The sequence below is a fragment of the Pleurodeles waltl genome, chromosome 12, assembly GCF_031143425.1.
Source record: "Pleurodeles waltl isolate 20211129_DDA chromosome 12, aPleWal1.hap1.20221129, whole genome shotgun sequence".
NCBI lineage: Eukaryota > Metazoa > Chordata > Amphibia > Caudata > Salamandridae > Pleurodeles > Pleurodeles waltl.
Window position 1 is genome coordinate 517,169,050 of NC_090451.1, and position 24,202 is coordinate 517,193,251.

The 24,202-nt window shown below is 44.0% G+C and overlaps 1 protein-coding gene across 2 annotated transcripts in view; it reads right to left on the reverse strand.

Moving 5' to 3' along the window:
• Window positions 1-1,309: 1,309 nt before the first annotated feature.
• Window positions 1,310-24,202, reverse strand: part of ZNF319 (zinc finger protein 319) — a 101,128-nt gene continuing 78,235 nt past the window's right edge. For both annotated transcript variants that reach the window (XM_069217394.1, XM_069217395.1), the window contains one exon: window positions 1,310-4,019. In XM_069217394.1, coding sequence (XP_069073495.1) covers window positions 1,897-3,798 — 1,902 coding nt within the window. In that variant the 5' untranslated portion in view covers window positions 3,799-4,019 and the 3' untranslated portion in view covers window positions 1,310-1,896. The remainder of the gene's footprint in view (window positions 4,020-24,202) is intronic.

Below are 24,202 nucleotides of genomic sequence, written 5' to 3' on the forward strand. Positions count from 1 at the left end.
GTGTTCTGTACAAAAACACACAATGAGAGTCAGGCGTAGGCAGTCGGTGGAAACCATAAGCATCTAGTGGAGGAAGAGAGTGTTAGACAATCAATCTCTAATGACAATTAAAACAGTGCAGTACGATGAGTGAGAAGACATACACCAGTCTCTACCCATGGAATCATCCTCTTTAGCCAAAAGGTTGATTATTCAAGACATAACATGGAGGATGAATTGGTGAAGTGCAAAATATGCTATGGGAAAGGAAGATTCCTATAGATCAACATCACCGAGTGGTACAGAGTCAAATTATATAACTGAATCTAGCTCTGAACTGGACGAATTCTGGACGCCATGTACATAATTTTGGTCCGTCACAGGGGAGCAGTCATTTCTGTGTCAAGACTTTCTTTTGGAAGTTCTATCAGACACCCTTTGATGATCACCTACCACTTAAGGCTTTCATCCATAAATACCCTGAATGAATGTGCAGGGTAAGGAACTTAAATGATGCTTGCAGTTTGTTTAAAGTGAGAACATGGTTTTAGAAACAATGGGCATTTAAGAGAGTTCATTTTTAATGACTAATACCTCCATTCCAAACCATCATATAGTCTGTGATTTTCATGGGTAAAACAGTCTATGGATATGCAAAGATATTGTGGGTGTTAATCAGAAGAGAGCTATTAGAGTCCAAGGCATCAAGTGTGATAAAAGGACAAGTGAAGAAGCGACTATTTCTTAAGCATCCAGATCCACAAATCCTCTCAATAACTCATACTGCTCAACAATAAAACAGAGTACATTCTAGCTTGAGGTCTGGACCATAATTTAGCAAAAGTCCCCCAAGTTACATCAAGTGGAACTTACAGTATGGGCATTGTGTGCAAGTTTACTGATGAAATACTCTAATAGAGTAATGTAGCCTTACCACATACAAGCTCTGAAACAGGTATTTAGTACAGATTATATGTATACACACACACACACACACAATTTAAATTAATCCAGAGTATATTAAAGTGTTTTAACAGAAGTCCAGATATGCTACAAGCGTTAGACTCTCAAAAGAAGTGCATGTGCCCTGCTACTATGGATAGTTTTTTAAGCGATAAAGGACAAACGACGGGCTTCCAAGCTGAAGCGGGCAACAGTTGTCCACATAACCAGTAGAGGAGATCCAATCAGACATGGCTGTCCAATGTGGGTATCACTGACTCCTACAAGCACTATTGACTTATGAAGTTTTGTCAAGAGGGCCACCTAACTCCATTCACCACCCATTAGAGACAAGCAAGCGAGCAGAGAGTAACACCAGTAACCCAGCTTCAAAAGCTTATTTATACTGACATAATTTGATAACATGAAGAGACAGTTCTCTGGCATCCACTAGCGATCTGTATTTCCAGGACACTAGGAAAACTGATTCAACTAAGTCTTGCTGGAATGGTCTAGCTCTGATCTGCAACTTCGAAATAACACCTTCCATCCATAACAGAATAAGATTGGTCCATTCTCAACGTACAAGTCTCCTTGGAAAAAAAAAAACTGAACTGTCCGCATACACATCGCACCCCTCTCTCAGGTGTCAAAGGAAAACAATTTTCTGGGACAATTTGGAGAACTGTACATCAGTGTGCCATGGTTTGCAAAATCCAGTACCCATGAATGGATACTGAACTGCCCCTAGTTCATTAACATGCTCCCCAGAATCACAAAATGTATTTTTGAATACTCTCTCATAAATGTGGGCAGCTGTCTGGAAAAAGGCAGCTACTTCCCACAGCAGTCCGCTCCATGGTCAATCAAGTGCTAATAGTTCTAGCGGTGGGGTTTGCTTGCATGATGGCTACGGATGGCCTGCGTGTACCAGCTGCATGTGGCTGTTTTTTTGGCTTTGACAGGTGGTGCTGTTCATGGCAAGCATGCGGCCACCTGGTAGGCACCCTCAGCAGTGTGCTGCGCACTGTGCTCCTGCAGCAGTGCCAGATCTAGGAACCGCTCTCCACACCACATACACTTGAACTGCTGCTCTCGAGCATGCACACTGTGGTGCTTGTTTAGGTGTTCCCGCTGCTTGAAGGCCTTCTCACACGAGGGGCACTTGTAAGGCTTCTCCCCGGTGTGCACTCGCCGGTGCCGCTGCAGATCTGAGGCGTACTTAAAGCGCTTCTCACAGTCTGGGCACTTAAGAGGCTTCTCGCGGGCTGGGTCGCAGCGGTGCTGCACAAACTCAGAAGAGGAAAAGAAGCGGCGCTCACACAGAGTGCACTTCAGTGGTTTCTCTGCACAATGTGCAGACTGGTGCTTCTGCAGAGCTGAGGAACGTTTGTAGGACTTGTTGCATAGCGTGCACTTGAACGGCCGCTCGGCACTCTGGACGCACTTGTGCCGCAGCAGCTCCGAGGACTGGTTGAAGCCCTTCTGACACACATTGCACTTAAAGAGGTTCTCTATGCCGTGGACATGCTGATGGTAGATAAGATGAGCGGGCTGCACAAAGCCCTTATCGCACAAGTTGCATTTGAAAGGCTCTTCCACCTTGTGGGTGCGGCGGTGACGCATGAGGGCATACTGCTGCTTGAAGCTCATCTGGCAGAGGTCACACTTGAAGGGCCGCTCCTCGCTGTGTGTGCGCTCGTGCTGGCGCAGATCTGAGGGTCGTTTGAAGGACTTCTGGCATTCTCCGCAGCGGAAGGGCCGCTCTCCCACTGGTGTGCACGGGTGGTGCAACAACTCTGAAGACTCTTTGAAGTGCAGCTCGCAGAGGTTACAGCGGAAGAGGTGCTCACCTGCGTGTGCATACATGTGTCTCACCAGGTGCGAGCGGTGCTTGAAGGACTTCTCACACACTGTGCACTTGTAGGGCCGCTCAGAGCTGTGTGTGCGCTTATGGTGCACAAGGTGCGAAGACTGACTAAAGCTCTTTTCACACAGAGTACATTTATAAGGCCTTTCACCTGTGTGCACACGCTCATGGCGTGAAAGCTCAGACAGATGCTTGAACGTCTTTTGGCAGATGGTGCAACTGTAGGGCTTCTCCGAGGCCTCAGGAGGAACCAGTGGAGGTGGTGGTGATTCGGCCTCTGACGTTTTGTAGGTCTTTTCACAAATGGAGCACTTCATGGCAGCCCCATTGTGCACATTATGATGCTGGGCGAGAGATGTGAGCAGCGAAAACCCCATCTTGCACACTCCACATACAAATGGTTTCTGCTCCACTTGCACACACTGGTGCTCTAAGAGGTCTGTGGCCTGGTGGAATATTTTCAGACACTGAGTGCACTGAAATGATCGGTCATGGTTGGTCAAGCACTGGTGTTCATGAGGGTTTGAAAGATGGGTTAAGTCGTGGCCGCACAAACTGCATTTGTGCACAGGCTCTGCTGCAGTCAGTGGTGGGTGCTGGTGGTGTTGTAAGTTGGGGTCTGGCTGAAGAAGGATGCCATAGACTGCACAGCCCAAGGGATTCTCCACAATATTCGATGGCAGAGAGTGCTCCCCAAGTGCTGCCAATACCCCAACATGATGCTGCTGCTGAGGTGGATGTTGCTGCTGAGTTGGATGCTCAGGCTGCTGTTGTGGTGGATGCTGTGGCTGCTGTTGGGGTGGATGCTGTGGCTGCTGTTGGGGTGGATGCTGTGGCTGCTGTTGGGGTGGATGCTGTGGCTGCTGTTGGGACGGATGTTGTGGCTGCTGTTGGGAATGATGCTGTGGCTGCTGTTGGGACGGATGCTGTGGCTGCTGAGGCTGTTGTTGGGATGGATGCTGTGGCTGCGATGAAGGCTGCTGCTGTTGCAGCCAACCTTCCGACATGCTTGTGGAAAAGAAACACGTTTTTCTCTGCTGGTTTCACCTTTCTGCAGGAAGGATAACAAGTAGGACCTTAGATTTGAAGTGGACGTATCGTTGGATGCCTGCTATCCCAATCTTTCATCTTGTCGAAATCATGGGGCACCGTTAAGTGCACAACTGCATAACTGTTCAACTTCAGTTCCAAAGGTACTTCCCAATTACAGATGATTCCTGGGAAAATCCTGGAATACAGAAAAATACATTTAGCTCTCAGTTATATATATATCCAAGATCAACTAGCAACACAAACAAGTAACTACATATTATTCACATTAGTGACTCCAATTCAGGAACCAAACCTATCCCCTCTGCAAGCCCATACAACTCTCATGCTTCCAAAACTTCTTCCATCCTTCCATTACCTTCCACTGGTTAAGTAACAGAACGTCATAAAACACATTAAAAAAACTGAAATTTCTGGAAGTTTAAGTGTATGTATGGACCTGTCCATGCCAAGTCTTGGAACCATAACCGTTTTTGGATGAGGTTTCCACAGTATGGCCTGGAGAGAGATGCTGTCTTGTCGTGTGTTTTTCCCCCCATTGAATCTGTTTTTGCTCAGTAATCTGAGGGTCCTCCAGTTTTACTGAACCAAGATTCTGAGCCCAGCTCAGAGGCCCAGAGGGCTCTCAAAATATGGCCCCTCTTTTAGAGAGTGGCTACTGCCCTCTCCAGCACTGCTATGGCAGACATGGTTGAACGCCATAATTAGAAGTTGAGTCAATCTTTTGCTATCGGTGTCCTTCAGCAGGAGATTCCCACTGTCCTCCTCCGTGTAAAAAGTATGTTAAATCTTTCTTAACCCGAGTAACGCACCTCGATAATGCCAGGGACTACAAGAGACAAATTACACAACTGTGCATGTTTATGGACGAATGTAAGGTGTTAGTACATGTCTGGCTAAGTGCATGGTGGACTCTGCATGTGTGTGACATTCAAACACTGTTAACCTGGGAACTCAAATGTTTCCAAAATCCTTCTTCCCTGCCTCTTAGTACTGTTGTTCTGGTAGGTGGGAGAGGTTGCCTATACAGCCTTTGAAGTACCCATAAGGCCCCTGCCTGAGTTTTACTATCCCTGCCCCAACTCCTCCTACAGCAATCTGTTGCTCTGAGCAATCAGACACAGTGTATGGGGTCTGATACTCTTTCTACCACGGCCAGCTCAAACCGGTCCAATGAAGTTGGACCATTACAGTGGAGGAGCCTGTCAAGATTCAAAGGTTACAGATGTCCCTATCGGTCAGGAATGACCAGAAGTACCAGCCTCCTTCATCAGTTCCTTGATTGATGTTGTTCTATCACTGTGGAGCTACGCACCAGTGTTACTTGTAAGAACCTGTGATCTAGGATATCCCTCTGCTAACCACTATCTCCCTTACTAGGGTGTGACAAAGCCTGGACTAAAGAATAGCTGCTGTGACTGTCTAATATGAAAACAGACTGCTCTATTTGGAGAAGACAGACCAAAGACTGGTCCTGTTTGGTCAGAAGGGTTCCGGGCAACACTTACAGGTATACACTATCCCTGAAAGGCTCAGCGAGAGCTGTCATGGCACTGTGCCAGCCCCAAGAAAAGAGGTCCTCCCCTAGTCAGCTGTTCAAGGATCCACCTCTAATGGATCACCAGGTGACCTGGGCAAGAGAAGTCACCTTGTGCTGCTATTGTGTTAAAGTTCATTAACGTTTAGACAAAATTCTTTAAAACAATAAATACATGCATGGACATAAAGTAAGACCCCCCCCAATCCCTTTCCACCCCTTCTGCTCCAGTGTCCCGAGTAACTTAAGAACCCTACAATCGGCTCTGCCCACCAGCAAATTCAAGTATCTCTAAATAGTACTTCTAACAGCCAGACCATAGTATGCAACCTTAAGCCATGATATGTAGGTACAGTATTTCTAGTTCAAACATGCTTTTAAGAACCTTTTGAGGGCACATGCAACATCCAAAAAATTCAGGTTCGTCAAAAGTGCAAGTGCTTCAGTCTGATGCAAAATGTTATATTATACAAAAAACGATTTTAAAAACACACAGCGAACCCTAAAAAAGTGCAAGCAATCTCATAAAAGATGGACATTAAGATTTAGAAATCCTAGACCACAGGTACAATTATTCTCAACATTCAAAAGTGCATTAAACTTCTCTGGTCTTAAATATCGCACATTCAGAGCAACTTTGTATTTAAAAGTAATAGGAGTAAATGGGCTTTGGGCAAGGCAGCTATATACAGAAACACCCTCCGATTATCTCAGGATTCCGGAATATAATTTGCTGAGGGTTTACTCTTTACATAACCTAGGTCAGACAACCTTGACTCTTGTTTGCAAGCCCTTTTCAATTCACCTTTTGAGAGGTGGGAGGCCTCGACCAATTTAAAATTTTCCAAGTGTAAATCTGAAGAAATTTTCCCTAATCTATTCCTGCCCTGCACCGCCCATTTTAACTCACTTTTCACAATTTCCTTTGCACACACGAGCAATACCTTTTGAGCCTTCGAGGTCCACAGTTTATCCCAGAATCTCAGGGTAGATTTAAAGGCCAAGCAACTCCAAACCTGCAAATCCCCTTCCAATGTTATTGCCAGGCCCATAGCACTCTTAGGCAGACCAAAAGATTTATGCAAACATTCGACCTCCCCCTTCTTGTCTCAGAACATAAGGGCCAGCCCTATAAAGGCATTGGGAAGGTACAACTGCATTATAGGCAGTTAAAAGCGGAGACCATGAGGGATCATCACAAGAATTCTTAAAAGGCACCAGTCCTTCCTTAGTCCAGGCTGCACAAATCTCCACAGCTTCTTTATGTAGGGCCCATTCAGTTTTTTGGTAAATACCATTCCTAGTTATAAGAGGTGACCACCTCCACATTCCTATTGCCCAATAACCAGTTGGCCGGTTAATGTTTTTTCTAAAAATCAACAATTTTTGTGTGTGTTGTTTTTTTATTTTTTTTAAGTTAACCTTTAAGTTGTTTGTCTCACAACAGCTATCAAATCTATGCAGTTTCCTCGGAAGGCCCATGTGGGTCAAATCTAAAAAAGCCAAGTCATCTTCGTAGAGGAGGCATGAAATGTGTCAACCCCCCCATTTTCAGCGAGGAGTTGGTGTTAGCTACAGTGCTAGGGCGATCTGCTGTTGTAGATGAGAATCATTTGTCCCTGACAAATAAATTATTTACAATCTGTAACCCTCTTTCCGGTGGCTACTATAATCACAGATTAATTCTCTTTGGAATATCCCCTGCATGCCAGACGTGATCTGGAGACTTTATTCAGCAATCGTTAGTCACGCTAGTCTGGTAGGTGGCATTTTGTGGGAATGTGCAGACTCCATAAGCCACTTATGAGCATAAGCCCAGTGCACAGACATCTGTTTCTTACATTTTGCCTTTCCATGTTCTCACATGCAGAGTGCAAAACAACTGTTGAGAACAGTGTGCCGATCTACAACTTGGGACCTTTATAAAGATTAAATAGAGGCCACTCCATAGTAAGGTGATGTGCGAGGCTAGTGGAAAAATTTGCAGTGAGATACAGATACCACCAGAAACAGCAACACAGGAGGAATGCAATGTGTTCTTCTGATTAATAATTCCATCTGCAAATTCCTTACCTTTAGAACAGATACCAAAAGGACTGTGTCCCAAAGTTTAAGGGTCTGAGGAGCAACTAAAACCTAAAGCTTCTGTAGAACCAAAAGGAGGAAGCGTCCTTCAAACTGGAAGTGGCTCTCAAGGCAGTAGTGCCATCTAAACATGTGACCAGACTCTCACATCGCAGACTGGCAGATTTAAAGGACAGGCACTCTTCTGCCAGGGAAGTCACAGTAGACTTGAAACTTATGAAATAGACTCTCAGATGATCAGGGGGCAATTTCTTGGACAGTGTGTAGCAGATCTTGATGCAGAAGACCATCTATCTCGAAAAGGTCCTCTTTTGCATAGTCTTTCCTTTCTTTACTTCAGAAAACCCAATAAATTGCTGATTGATCACCCTCTTGGACCAAGATACGAATAATATGAAAAAGCAAATCCCTTTTTTGGAACCAAATGTTGGAGCCTCTTCTATTCTTTGAGAGGGGAGTGTGAGCAAAGAACGATGGAAAACAGATTGACTGCCCGATGTAGAAGGGAATCATAACCTTAGACAAAAAGGCCACCCAAGTTCTCAGCACCAACTTGCGTAGGAATGTTGTGGTGTAGGTAACTATCTGCAGTTTACTCACGAGATGTGCCAACATAATCACATAGAAAAAGACAGTTTTCAGAGTCAAGAGCCACAGTGAACAACTACACATATAGTCATGACCAAGTTAAGGTCTCATAGGGTATCACATACAATTTGAGAGTGAACAATTGTGTCAAACCTACAATAAACTGCATCACAACTGGTGATTTAAACAAGAACAGTTAGTCAGGCAACATACAAAGACCAACTGGCCTGACTAAAAAACTGTTACAGTGCACACTTTAAGGCCTTGAGACAAAATGAACAAACAGACTTCAATGCTTTCACTTGTATGGGGTCAGTATCCTAGTCATGACATCAGGTTAAGGAGGTGTCCCACGAAATGAAAAGCAGGGTGTAACGTTTGAACAATCAGTAAGACTTATCTATCAGATGTGATGGATCGCTAACCTGGGAGGAAATACTGAATGACGCCTCCCACTGGTCCAGTGTGAGCCGCAGAGAGACAGAAGTGGTTTGGAGGCCGTTGTAGCAAGGGAAAATGAGTTAGGACAGTGTCCAAATTGGCCTGTACAGTGTCTGCTTGTGCTGCATTTGAGGCCCTGAAAGGACTAGTCTGTATGCTACATAACTGGCTAGCAAGATAATTATTGCCTACAGTTTCACCTCTGGCTGAAGGCCCAAACTTTCAGATGTAACTTGGAAATTGCTTTGCTGTAGCCAATAACCCCAACGAATGTTTTGTGGCCCTACTATTTTAAACCATTTCAACTCAGAGTCCACCTTCTCAAAAAAACATTAAAAATAAAAGGTTGAGGCCCTTTGAAATTCCTGCCTATCAGTGATGCTTGCACACTGCCAGAGAATCCAGCTGACTTGCTCCAAACATGTCTACAGAGCACAACACATATGCCAACTGCTCTGTGTGCCAAAACAATCTGCAACCCAGCATCCAGCCCGGCAAGCTTATTAGAGTCATTTTTTAGTCTCCCCATAACACCTTCAAGAAAGGCTTGTGTTCCCATCCTCAGGATGATGTACAATGCCCAAGTGTTTAATTCCCCATGTAGCCGCTACCGCTGCCCTAGTTTACAGAGTAGTCCTGCTCTCTCTCTCTGAATTAGACAGAGACCAAGGGGCAAATGCTAGCACCTTTTGATTCTCATCATGCATCTGCAGGGGACAGCATCTACAGCTATTGCACTCACATCAACTTTCACAATGTTTTTCTTCTTTACATCAAATGGACACAAAACAATGATGTTGGCAATGGCTAACTTGAATGCTTGAAAAGCTTTTTGTTCTGCCTCTTCCCACTTAAATGGATTTTCCTTTCTTAACAATACCCTCAAATGATCCTTTCGGTCAGCAAATTCAGGTACTCTAAGATATTCAATTAAGCCAATGAAGTATCTTAATTGGTCTTTGTCCCTAGGGATCACAGTGTTGACAACAGTACTGTGCTGACATCAGCTTTTGGTCTGATCCTTTCATCTGAGATGGTATATACTAGATCAGTTGTTCCCAACCTTTTGAGTTCTGTGGACCCCCACTTCCTCATTACTGGAACCCGGGGACCCCTACTGAATCATTTTTGGAACCTGGGGAGCCCTCACCGAGTCATTACTGAAAGATGGGGACCTAATCTGTTAATATTTTTTAAATTTTCTAAGCAGTCGCAGACCCCCCGGAGAAGGCTTTGCGGACGCCCAGGGGTCCCCAGACCACAGGTTGGGAACCACAGTACTAGATACATAATCACTTGTTGCAAACATACACATTTCTCTCTGCGCAACATTCACTCTGAATCTGCCAAAGTTTCTAGAATCGGTTTCAAAGACAAACTGTGCTCCTTAATAGACTGTTCAAAGTGCAATATTTTGTCTTGAAAGAAGACAACCCTCTCGTTCTCCCCAAATATGTCCAACATAATCCTTTGGAACGCACTGGCTGCTGAGGCCAAACCAAAGAGTAATCTTGTGAACTGGAGGGTGCCTTCAATGATAAAGAGCACAATCAACGCTTTAGAATCATTGTGCAATCTGATTTGATGCCAAGCAGTGTTCACATCTAAATCTGAGAAGTATTTGTAACAATAACACTATTTAGTCAATGTCAGGCAGAGGAAAATAATTTGACAACGTGCACATCTATGCAAAATCCCAAATTCCAGTCAGCCTCTTTGTAACACCGACTGAGTTGAGCCCTTCTGTTGCATCCACAGGATCAATAACTCCATCTTCCACCATCTGCCTCAACATCTTTAACTCTTTCCTAAAAAGGATATGTAGCTGCTGATTTGTTACTTTAAGGGCACTACCCCCTTCTTTAGAACACATTTTATGTATGCAATCTTTGTTTGCATTGTTCAGTAGTTCCTCTATCTTAGTGTTCTAAATAACCCTGACTTAGCCTGAAGTCCTTAGATTCAGAATAATATGTGAATCATATTGGTGTAACCATACCAAAATGGATGGTAAATATTTCTGTCTCAAAATGTGATGTCTGTCCATATGAATCCTATGACACACATAGGATAATAGGTAATGTCCACTCAGTACAGATAAAAATACTGATAAGGCTCCCAATTACATCATGTCACTGTCATGGCCTGACCTTACCTAATCACTGGGAAGTTCGTTGTTACAATTAAAAGAAGGACTACTTTGTTTGGACCCTTACTGTCCAAGACAGTCTAGAACCCTGTTGGTGAGCAACAACCAAAAACATGAAGAGCACCTTCCTTGAAACTTGTGACTCGAGCCTCCTGCACGAAAAAGGAAAAAAATAGAGAGGGCCAGAATGATGAAATGCAGAGCCATATGGCATATAATTACACCAGAGGGTTTGGACCCTGCAGTTGGTTATAGTCTTGCACTTATTACAACAGTTTTGGGAAAAAGGAAGAATTAGTTCCTAGAACATGAGAGGAATAAAGATACGCCTTCAGAACTTAGTGTAGTAGAAACGTTTCTGGAAACCAGGCTGAAATTGGTAACCAGTTCTGCATTCATAACTTGATTCCACACTTTTTAATATCCATCTTCGAAAGCATGAGTCTAAATAGTGACTCAAATAGAAATCTTCTTCCATACGGACGATCGGATTTTTACCCACAACTTCCATGTCCCATATGGTAGTCAAATACCGCTGACCTTTTCATAGGTCCGATTGCTGGTGCAAGGCTCTCTGTTGGATGTTCTGTGGCCGTCAATTGGCCAGACATTTCCATTGTGGTGTGGAACTTGGGTAGCTCTGGCAAATGTTCTTATCAGCTTTACACAATGGGATGATATTGGAATATTCAGGGTGGGAGATTTGTTGAATCACAGCCATATGAAATCATTTGAAGGCCTAATTTATTAAATACCTTCAATCAATGCATGCTATAGAAGGGCATATGACGGAATTGAATACTCTCCCAGTGTATAACCACTAAAAGCCAGAACTATACTTTTCCAGGTCCTAGTATGTAATTCCTTGCATACATTTGCTGGGGTAAAGCTTGCCTGGGAGGCAGATTTAGACCTTTAAGACAACAGTGACTGACATCAGACAAAGATGGCAGTCAGAGAACTTTCAATTTCACCCAGGCTCTGCAGGGTTCAACTGAATATATGCATAAAGTATTTTACACCAGAGCACCTCTGGAAAAAGGACAACATTTGTTCCCTGGAATGGTTCAGATATCAGATTTTTGTTTCATGTGACGTGGTGCGGGGTGATTAAGACAAACTGACAAATAATCATTTGTACACTGTCTTTAGTGTTCCATTGATTTATCAATCAACTTAGCACTACCAGGGATAATATGAGAGCCTGGATCCCTATGTATCTCCCATACACTTGTAGGTGTAGGCTGTTTCCGTGCAAAGACATACATTGCCAAGTATTGGAAGTCAAGCTGTGTCCCTCCCTGTCATGAATAGCTACAGGGAATGTACAGTTGCTCTATGCTAGAGAAACCCATCTGTCAATCAAGGGGCTGCCAGCAAAAATGTCAAAATTTGCAATCCACTGATGAATCACTTTTATCACAATTATGAGACAAGAAAAGTGTATTAAATCAACCTTCTGGTGCAATACAGCTCAAATGTTACACTAATGCAGCTGTAATCAGTGTCATTTACCCAACTCCTTCCTTGAGATGTAATCCAAATAATGTTGATATGATCTTGATTACTTCAACAAATGCATTAAAAGTTGAATTAACCATTTTGATGCAAGATCCTGCCCCCATGCTAAGCCTTTTTGTGTCTGTTTGTGGTAGTTCATACGTAGGCCTCCATAACCTTTTGTCCACATAAGGTATCCATGCCAAATTTGTGACCTTTTTTCCAAAATCCTGGGTATTCTAAACGTACCCAGGATTTATAAATTCCCCAGGAGGGGACTGAGAAATTAGGCAAAATATAGCTAAATGTAGTTTTGGGGGGAAAATGGGAAAAACTGCAACTGGAGAAGGTGTTTTTTTCCTGAATGTGGAATCAACAAAAGGTTTGCAGTGCTAAAGTCACCATCTTTCCAGCTATCAGGAACAGACAGACTTGATTTAGAAAAACATATTTTTTACCACAGATCTGGCATTTTTACCACAGATAGCCATTTTCCTACTTTTGTGCATTCAATCTCCTTACAATTTGATGTGCAAGCAGGTGTGAAACCCATGGTGGATCCTGGAAAGCTATACATGTCAGAAAACTAGACACACTTCTGAGTTCAGCAAGGGGCTTTTGGTGTAGATCCTTCAAAGTTTTTCCAAGGAAACTAAGTACTGAAATAAAAAATATTGGTAACTAGCATTTGTGACAACATTTTCATTTGTAACGTCTCATCACGATGGCTGATTTACAAAAGCAATATACCATTACATCTGCCAAAGCCTTCTAGTTGCAGGGATATACAAGGAATGTGAATTAGAGGGCATTTCTCAAAATGAATTATTTCTTATACGCACAAACATTTGGAAGGTGCACTTGCAGAGAAATAGAATTGGTAATAACACTTTTTCTACTATTCTGTGTTCCCCCAAGCCTCCCGATAAAAATGGTACATCACTTGTGTGGGCAGGCATAGTGCCTGCAACAGGAAACGGCCCAACACACACCATAGACACATCACGTGTGTCCACTGAAAATGTACCCTTTTTGAAAACTAGACACCACGGGGAATCCAGAATGGGGTGAATTGCATGGCTCGCAACAGATTGTGTTACTTCGAATCAATTCAAAACCTCAAACTTTGACTAAAAAAAAAAGAATACATTTTCCTCACAGTTTTGTGATGGAAAGTTCTGGAATTTGTGGGGAGCCACAAATTGCCTTCCACCCAGCATCCCCCCCAAGTCTTCTCTTAAATATGGTTCCTAACTTGTTTAGGCAGCCCTAGTGCTCATGACAGGAAAAGGCTCAAAATGCATACATCACATTTTTCCACTCAAAACTGACCTGCTTTTTGCACAGTGGGTAGCTGTGGATTTTGGGCCCTAGCTCAGCCTGCATCTAGGGAAACTTAGCAAACCTGTACATTTTTTAAAACTAGACACCTAGCGCAATCCAGAGTGGGATGACTTGCATGGATTCCTGAGGTTCTTTTTTTTTTTTTAACCCACAATGCCCTGCAAACCTCAAAATTTGCCTGAAATCATCGTGAAAAATGCATGTCCCTCATTGCCTGTGTCTGACTGAGGCTTGTTGCTAACGTGAGAAAAGGATAGCTTCCGTCCCACCGCAACTTCCCTGAGAGGTCTTATCTAGAGTCCATGCTTAAGGGTGCCAGAAATCACCTTCGCTTTCTGAGTTTTGGTGAGGTACTTCTTATGAGCCGAGAGGGTTAGTCCGACCGTAGTGCCTTGTTGTAGGAGAGACTCAGTCGCCTATAAACAAAAGTGCTCTCACCTCCAAACCAGCAGTCTCGCCTCGGAGTGAGAGTCCAACTACGACATGAGGCCACTAATGATGGGGTCTTGGCACTAATTTACTGATATCCTGAGTATCTCTGTCTCACACACAGCAGGCACCCTGTGTCCCATTATACAGAGATGTCCGTGGTCTTAGAGAAAATCCTCCTCAGCTGAACAGAGAGCACCTAACTAGGCTGTAAGTTTTTTTAAGCTTTAACTCTTTAAAAGGATTTCTCCCCATTTGGTGTTCCTTATCTGTACCTATTAGTTAACAGGGCTAATGACATAGACATTTTAAGAGAATGTCAGACACACATTAAAACAACATCTAGAAGCCCACGACTTAACAGATGAGGTGGAAATGTCACATTTTTGGTGGAAGCTAATGATGCTTACCAAACAGAAACATTCTATTCCTGGGTCACCCTTCCAGGGGAAGATGACAACACCTACATTTCACACCTATAAAATAGCGAATGTACTGCAGCAGTACCAAACATACTGGTAATTAGACATACCAGTTTCCTATCAAGAACATCAAAACTGGTTCAATGGCGCCTTACCACATGTAATACAACCTGTGAGATTAGGTCCTTGAGCAATGAGGGACCAACGTGGCCCATGTTTGCCACATCCACACCACATACTGCCATTCAGGCAAGGCAAACAGCTGACGTATGCGCACTTTATAATGAGCTAGTACAACTTTACAGACAACTGGTACAATTCGCAAAGCAAACTTTGAATACTGCCTCAACACAGGCTGCACCAGCTGGTCACCAACTGGCTGTTACTGGGATTAATCCACAAACAGTACATTGCTTCATGGACAAAGCGCCAACGGAACATGAGAAGATTCCGTTCTGGTTAGCACAAAAAACATAACCAGCTGGAAGCAGTGTTTCCCCATATGGGAGCCCAAGATAAACTTAGAATTCTCAGTTCTTGCCATTCAGAATGGTTTCCTCAGTGGGTGACTACACCACATGGGGTAGTCTTCACTGCAATTTATACAACCATGCATGCTACCCAGACCCTTGTCAGCTTACTGGAAGTGTTAGAACAAATTGAAAATGAGCATGGGGCTGCTCCAGCCCTGTATTTGAGGATGAAACTGATGACTAGCTTTGACACAGTCTCCTCAATAATATTAAGTAACATTAATGGGGAAGCGGTAGCGTTGGCTATAAGCCAGCAGCTCCGGGAGATTCCACAGCTGGAACTGGAGCATCAACTCCTGAAAATTATTTCCGACACCTATACTAGTATAGGACGGGATAATTTGGGAGTCAAGCTGAAGAAGCCTGAAATTCCGAGTACCACCCCTAAGGACGGTACCAAACAAGCACAAGAGAGTTCTAAACAATGCTGGGATAAACAAAAACAAAATAAAGACTGAAGAAGTCAGAGAGCAGACTCTCCGTAAATGGAGAGCTCCAGAGGGAATATATTCTCAGACATAGAGAAACTTTAAAGACTCCTGACAGATATACTGATTCACAACCCTCTTGTTCCTTACCGGATAGACGGAGTGAGAGAGTGGGCTAGTCAGAGCAACGCACTGACTACATGAAACAGAAGAAAGACTTGCAGGGGTTTTCAGACAGGAAAGAAGACAAATCCCCCACAACAAAAGCTGCACTTTAAAAAGAAAAAGGTTGCAGCAATTTAGATAAAACATGCCAGCAAACTTGAGAACATTGCTGAGGAACAAGACGTGGGCAGTGACCCAGCTGAACAGCACGGCAGAAGTCACAATATGTCACCAGAGACTGAAAGATAATCTGGATGTGACAGCAATGAACAACTTTCTCGTAGATGAGACTGCAGACAGGCACCTGACAGGGTTCAGGATTTAAATATCCAAATTGAGAGACACACAGAGCGCATTATTAGTGTCATTTTTTTGGGAAAGAACTTAATTGTGATATCCTATTGAATGAAAGGGACTGGCCACCAGAGTACGTCAGCAAGCTCACACATGGGGAAGATATCATTTTGCCATCTTTCTCAGATCTTGTTCTGGATGTGGCAAAAGAAGCCTACACTGTTATCTGAGCTCCTGGGCAGGCACCTGGCTATACCGCAACTTCATAGTGTGGGATAAGGATTCTCCCCACCATATAATACTGATTAGTAAGAACAGAACCACGGCACATCATAGTTTCCATATTGGTGTCTTTTAATTCTCCATGATAAGTCAGATAAACGATCAACCAAACGTGTCCCCAGCAAATTGGTTGCTGAGAAGGATGTCACCAAGCCAAGACAGTTCTTGTATTCAAAACATCGACAGCCGACACGTGTTTCGTCAGTAATGACTTTCTCAAGGCTGTGAACACAATGTTACAGATATGGAATATATCAGTTGTATGGTTCCAACAGTCTAGCGATTAGTGTTGTGTTTATTCATGAAGCCGTGACATGTTTATAACCCAAAAGGCCAAAGGAATGGTCGGTGAGATGATTATACAATATGAGCACTCCGCTACATATGTGTAAAAGTCAGATCTACCAATACATGCACATTGGCACCACTGTATCTATCATGTGTATATGGTGCTGTTTCCGTGCAACAAAAAGTGAACATGCACCAAAGTTATAAATGTGCAGCACAAGTCATAGATTATAGGTGCTCCCAAAGCCCAAAAGTACAGAGCGGGAAGATAGTAAAATAGAATGATAACATTATTAAGATTAAAAAATGAAGCACATATGTCTCTCATACCTGTAATATGTAGGTTGGATAAGTAAGAGTAGGATGTTGAGGTTAGACCAAAAAGGGTCAATTTGTACGATGATAAATATCCTTCTTATTGTATATTTGCCCAATAATTTGAAACTCCCAAGGATTCTAGGAGTAAGATGAGGTATTGGCCCAAAAGCTTCAAAACGACCATGATAAGTCTAGAACAAAGAAAGGGGGGGGGGGCAGTGATGATCAGTAGGTATAGTAAAGCAGATATGGTCTGACCACTCCTCTAAAAGGGGGGCCTGTGTCATCATGGAAAAGGCGGTGGCCCAATACCTTAAGGTCAAAGAAGATAAACATGTATTGCCTGTGCTTACGTGAAACATAGGCTAGTAACGTACATGAGCATCAAGGGCAGAAAAGAGCAGTTGAGAACTGAAACTCGAAAAAGTAATCAAAAAAGGAAGTATCTAAAACAGCCAGTGTGTGGCGAAAAAGGCTCCATTGGTTAGGATAAGGAAAAAAGGGAACAGCGTTAGAAGCGAAGTCAAATTAGGGTAAAAAATGTCTCATCTGTAATGCGCCCAAAGCGGGGATAACATGCGGGCGGCAAGTGTAATAAACAGTAAAAAGGCAAAATGAATGAGAATGAAGGGGGACTGAGCAGTCTAAAAGGCTGTGCATTGTCTCTGCCAAGTGCCGAAAAAGAGTAAAAAATGGCGGAAGCCTGCCAATAGGCACAAATGAACAGCCGAGTGCTGTATCCTAATGCATAACTACTAAAGTATAAAAAAGGGGATCTTACCCGGGAGTTTATCCATTCAGGTCCTATCGGAGCAGCATCTGTATCAAGGCGTGTGCCGCGATGTGTAGCTGCTAATATATTGTGCATGAGGAAATAAAAGTAGAAGGGGGACTCACGGTGAGTGGCCACCGCATGTCGGCCATATTGGAAAGGGAAAATAAAAATAAAATAGGTGATGCGCGTTACGGTGCCGTGTGAGAATACAGGGAAAAGACAAGAAAGGCTAAAAATAGTAAAGCCCATAGCACTGATCCTGTATTGTGGTCTTGATTTGGTGATAGGACATTCCCTGTGTACCGTAGCAAGCACATCTTGTGATGCACAAATGTGTACATACCAGATACAGACAGTACAATAGGTATTGTTACAACATGAATTGATAATATTGCATATAATATAAATTACATACAGTAAAATTAACATCGTTTGTAATAAATGGAATTCTACAAAAATAAATAATACACTGTCCTTTACATGTGATGTTTGGATAATGCGTATGTGTATATCTCCATTTGGCACATCTATTAGAGCTCAGGAATGTTTAAAATCTGTATTTTAGTGCAAAATTTTCTTTTTTTACAAAAATCGCACAATGATGTAGTGGCATGCAGACTAGGTGAGATCTAAATTGTATCAAAAAGAAAAGGGTCGGGAAGGTAATAATGTGCATAGATCATGATGACTACAAGAAGACATGTAGATCCTTATCTGTATTAAGACCCTCCTCTACCGCACATAGCTTAATGATCCACCTGCTTTCTAACTGTCTGAGCAAGAGGGTCTTATTGTCGCCCCTCGGACATCCGCCCAGGGCTGCAATGCCATGTGTTTTGATGTCCAACACTTCTCTGTGTGGATGTTCCAAATTATAATGTACAGCAAATGGGTATTCCTTATTGTTGTTTTTTATGGCCCTGATGTGTTCTTGTAATCTCTCTTTGAAGGGTCTGATGGTGCTTCCTATGTAGATTCGTTTGAAGGTGCAAACGAGACAATATATGACAAATCTCATATTGCAATTGATTAATTGTTTGATACGATGTGTTGTTGCTGTGTTGTAACAAAAAGATTTTATTTTGTCCATGGTGTATTCACATATGTTGCAGCGTCCACATTTATAAAAGCCCTGTGGATGTAGTGGGATCCAACTGTCATTTGTGATCGTAGGTAGAAAACTGTGGCACAGTTGGTCCCTCAAGGTACGTCCCCTGCTGTATATGATGTCTGGTCTGTTCTTGAGGCTGTTTTTTTAAATTTCATCAGATAGTAAGATGTGCCAGTTCCTTTTTCGGATTTTGTAAATGTCAGAGCTGGCAGTGCTGTATGGTGTAATGAATGATAAGCCTGTCCTCTTGTAGGGCTTCCTAGGAGTTAAATCAGATAGTAAAGACGATCTATTGAATGTCTGTATTCTTCTGTAGGTGTTGTTCCACAGTGTGCTGGAATATCCCCGATTACGGAATCGTTGTTCCAATATTTCCAATTGCTGCAAAAATTCCTGATTATCGCAGCAATTGCGTCTAATTCTGATTGCCTCATCGTAAAGAATAGCTTCGATTTGTGAATGAGGATGGGCACTTGTGGCATGTAAAATGGAGTTGGATGCAGTGGGTTTTCTAAATAGTCTAGTGCAAATTTGGTTGCCCTTAACGTAGAGAGTCAAGTCTAGGAAGTCTACAGTGGTTGTGCTGGAGCAACTGGTGAAATAGATATGAAAGCTGTTCGTATTGAAGTGATTTACAAAAAGGTCTAGAGCAGCAGAATCTCCTGACCAGAACAAAAGAACATCATCGATATAACGGCCCTAATATATGATGTGCTGAGTGAGTTCTGTTGGGCATTTTAGCCAGATGTGTTGTTGTTCATAGCAGCCCATATATAGGTTTGCGAAGGAAGGTGAGAACTTAGCACCCATCGCAACTCCCTGTGTTTGTCTATACCAGATGCCCTCATGCAAAAATACATTGTTGTCCATGACAGGATGTATAAGATCTATTAGCATGTCGGAGTGTTGTAGTAATGTGGCCTTTCTTTTGTCTAAAAAATGTTGGATGGCAACAATGCCCTCTTTTTTGGGTATGCAGGTGTATAAAGAGGTTACATCTAGGATAGCTAAGATGTGTCCCTCTGTCCATTCATAATCTGTGATCAAGCAAAGAAGATGTTTAGTGTCCCTAATGTACGATGGGAGATTGTGCACAAAAGGTTGCAAATACAGGTCGATAAATTCGGAGAGTTTCTCAGTAGGGGAATTGATAACCAAAATAATGGGTCTACCTGGGGGGAGGTCAGCTGTTTTGTGTACCTTGGGAAGAGTATAAATGCATGGAAAGCTAGGCGTCGGGTTGAAAAGGTACTTGAATTCTGAGTCTGACAAGAGACCCCTGTCCCTCCACGTGTACAATTTCATTTCTATGTCCTTGGTGATTCTACCAATGGGATTGTTAGTCAGTTTACAGTAAGCCACATTATCTAGTAGTTGTCTATCAATCTCTCTGATATAGTCCTCTCGATTCATTACCACGATGTTCCTCCCTTTATCCGCCTCTTTAATCACTATGGCCCTCATTCTGACCCTGGCGGTCTTTGACCGCCAGGGCGGAGGACCGCGGGAGCACCGCCGACAAGCCGGCGGTGCTTCAATGGGGATTCCGACCGCGGCGGTAAAGCCGCGGTCGGACCGGCACCACTGGCGGGGTCCCGCCAGTGTACCGCGGCCCCATTGAATCCTCCGCGGCGGCGCAGCTTGCTGCACCGCCGCGGGGATTCTGACCCCCCCTACCGCCATCCAGATCCCGGCGGTCGGACCGCCGAGATCCGGATGGCGGTAGGGGGGGTCGCGGGGCCCCTGGGGGCCCCTGCAGTGCCCATGCCACTGGCATGGGCATTGCAGGGGCCCCCGTAAGAGGGCCCCTACATGTATTTCACTGTCTGCTGCGCAGACAGTGAAATACGCGACGGGTGCAACTGCACCCGTCGCACAGCTTCCACTCCGCCGGCTCGATTCCGAGCCGGCTTCATCGTGGAAGCCTCTTTCCCGCTGGGCTGGCTGGCGGTCTGAAGGAGACCGCCCGCCAGCCCAGCGGGAAAGTCAGAATTACCGCCGCGGTCTTTCGACCGCGGAACGGTAACCTGACGGCGGGACTTTGGCGGGCGGCCTCCGCCGCCCGCCAAGGTCAGAATGAGGGCCTATGTCTTTAGCACCGGCAAGAGTCCGTAGTGCGTTACGCTCACCTGCATTGATGTTATGGGGGATTGTCCTACGTCTAGTCATGTGTCGTTTTTCTAGTTGGTATAGGTAATTGGTCAGCAATTTGTGAAAGATATCTATTATATTGTCTGTTGCTAAAGTTGGCGTGAATCTGCATACAGGTTTTAAGCCACTGTTACATGTCTCAGACACCCCTATGCCAAGGTTAGATAAAATCTCCTCACAGGAAGGTATGGATGTAGTATTTGTGGTGTCCTCTAAAGATAGTAAGGTATGGATATCTTTTATGTCTCTGATGGACAGTTCACAAGACATTGTATCCTTGGGTATGAGAGAAGTCAAATGTTGTTTTTCCTTAAAATGTTTGAATAATTTGCATTTGTGCACAAATTTGAAAAGATTGATATGTGTCTCTGTGAAATAAGGTAATGATGTGGGTACAAATCCCAGTCCTTTATTAAGAATACTCAATTGGTTATTGTCAAGTACTTTATTAGATAAGTTTATTACACAAACATTGTCATGAGACACAAAGTTACGTTCATTGGGGCCTAGCTTTTCATCCTGCGTGTTACTGAACTTGTGGTCACACCTGTCTTGCCTATTCCTGATTCTAGTGTTTTTTCTCTTCCTTCTTCTGGTTCTCTTTGGTGAGTAACCTGTCCCATTCTGTTTTGTTTCTGACCCTTTCGGAACCTTTCCAGTTCCAACAAAAAAGTCGACTTAATATTAGTGGTGTTTCTATTCTCTTGTATAGAGCTACCAGCTTCTTCACTAGTGAGGCTAGAGCAGCTGGACAGATCTGTGTCACTGGTTGTGGCATTGGGGAGTGCAAGAGATTGTTGTCTAAATGTTTTATCACTTTGTCTTTCCACATGTTATCAAACTTACGGGAGTAAGTGAAAACTCTCCCTGTGGCATAATCGTTAGCGTCTCGTTTAAGTTTGCGCATTTTCTTGTCTTTGACGTACTCTTGGTGTTTACGGAGTACCTCCTTTAAAATGCCACAGTTTCGCTTCAGAAAGGCTGATATCTTGGATTTCCTTTTCTAAGATACTGATGTCACGGAGTAGTTTATCCCTTTTCTCCATGGCATCTCTAATAAGGATATCCATGATGCCATATGAAGACGTGATTAACAATTGTTCCCATTCTTGAAGGAGTAGTGGGTTAAGGTGCCCAAAGGACAGAAAAAGTACCACTCGTAGACCCCTGGGGATTTGTTTGATCTGTAGATATTTTTGTAGAATGGTGAAATCCCACCACCTGGATAGTTCCTGCTTCTTCAATTGTTCTAATTTTACAAATTTCATTCTGAGCCCTTCCTTTTCAGTACTACTGTTACTGTTAGATGGTTCTGCACATACTTTTAGTATTGAAAAGTTATTCAAGTAATGCCTCTCTATCGTCATCAAAGTTAGACATGTTGGAACACGAAAAAGAGACACAACAAAATTCAAAACAAAGCACGTAACCCACAATTTTCAGCTAGGAGTGCGTCTCCTAATACTGATTAGGTCTACACCTCAGCCCCAATATTCTGTTAAGCAGGAGGCTAAAGCTCCAGTGAAATAGTGTAGGAGGCTGGCCTGGCTTGTAGTGGGTACCAGAGCTACTTACACCTTGTGCCAGGTTCAGTTATCCCTTATTAGTGTAGAAGAGGTGTTTCTAGCAGCGTAGGCTGATAGAAGGTAGCTATGGCAAAGCAGCTTAGGCTGAACTAGGAGACATGTAAAGCTCCTACTATACCACTTATATCATATGCACAATATCATAAGAAAACACAATACACAGAGCTACTAAAAATAAAGGTACTTTATTTTTATGACAATATGCCAAAAGTATCTCCGTGAGTACCCTCAGTAAGAAGGTAATATATATACACAAGTTATATGTACACAAACCAAAATTAGGTAAGTAATAGCAAGAGAAGTAATGCAAACAGTGCTTGGCTGTGCACGAAAGAAATCCTGGAAGAGTGCACAGGAGCAGGAGCAGCTGCAAATCACGAGGTACACAGCTTTGCAGTCTAGCGTGGGGAGGCAAGGACTTACCTCCACCAAACTTGGACTGAAGAGTCACTGGACTGTGGGAGTCACTTGGACAGAGTTGCTGTGTTCCAGGGACCACGCTCGTCAGGATGAGAGGGGACCCAGAGGACCACTGTTGCAGTCTTTTGGTGCCTGCGTTAGCAGGGGGAAGATTCTGTAGACCCACAGGATATTTCTTCGGAGCTTCTGGTGCAGGGTGAAGGCAGGCTACCCCCAGAGCATGCACCACCTGGAAACAGTCGAGAAAGCCGGCAGGATTAGGCGCTACAATGTTGCTGGCAGTCGTCTTGCTACTTTGCTGCGGTTTTGCAGGCGTCCTGGAGCAGTCAGCGGTCGATCCTTTGGTAGAAGGTGAAGAGGGAGATGCAGAGGAACTATGGTGAGCTCTTGCATTCGTTATCTAAAGAATTCCCCAAAGCTGAGACCCTAAATAGCCAGAAATGGAGGTTTGGCTACCAGGTTAGGAGGATTGGCTACCAAGCTAAGAGCCTATCAGAAGGAGCCTCTGACGTCACCTGCTGGCACTGGCCACTCAGAGCAGTCCAGTGTGCCTCCAACACCTCTGTTTCCAAGATGGCAGAGGTCTGGGACACACTGGAGGAGCTCTGGGCACCTCCCCTGGGAGGTACTGGTCAGGGGAGTGTTCACTCCGCTTTCCTTTGTCCAATTTCGTGCCAGAGCAGGGCTGGGGGATCCCTGAACCGGTGTAGAGTGGCTTATGCAGAGATGGGCACCATCTGTGCCCATCAAAGCATTTCCAGAGGCTGGGGGAGGCTACTCCTCCCCAGCCCTTCACGCCTATTTCCAAAGGGAGAGGGTGTAACACCCTCTCTCAGAGGAAATCCTTTGTTCTGCCTTCCTGGGCCAGGGCTGCCTGGACCCCAGGAGGGCAGAAACCTGTCTGAGGGGTTGGCAGCAGCAGCAGCTGCAGTGGAGACCCCGGAAAGGCAGTTTGGCAGTACCCGGGTTCTGTGCTAGAGACCCGGGGGATCATGGAATTGTCCCTCCAATACCAGAATGGTATTGGGGTGACAATTCCATGATCTTAGACATGTTACATGGCCATGTTCGGAGTTACCATTGTGAAGCTATACATAGGTAGTAACCTATGTATAGTGCACACGTGTAATGGTGTCCTCGCACTCACAAAGTCCGGGGAATTTGCCCTGAACGATGTGGGGGCACCTTGGCTAGTGCCAGGGTGCCCACACACTAAGTAACTTTGCACCCAACCTTCACCAGGTGAAGGTTAGACATATAGGTGACTTACAAGTTACTTAAGTGCAGTGGTAAATGGCTGTGAAAAAACGTGGACGCTATTTCACGCAGGCTGCAGTGGCAGGCCTGTATAAGAATTGTCAGAGCTCCCTATGGGAGGCAAAAGAAATGCTGCAGCCCGTAGGGATCTCATGGAACCCCAATACACTGGGTACCTCAGTACCATATACCAGGGAATTATATGGGTGTACCAGTATGCCAATGTGAATTGGTAAATTTAGTCACTAGCCTGTTAGT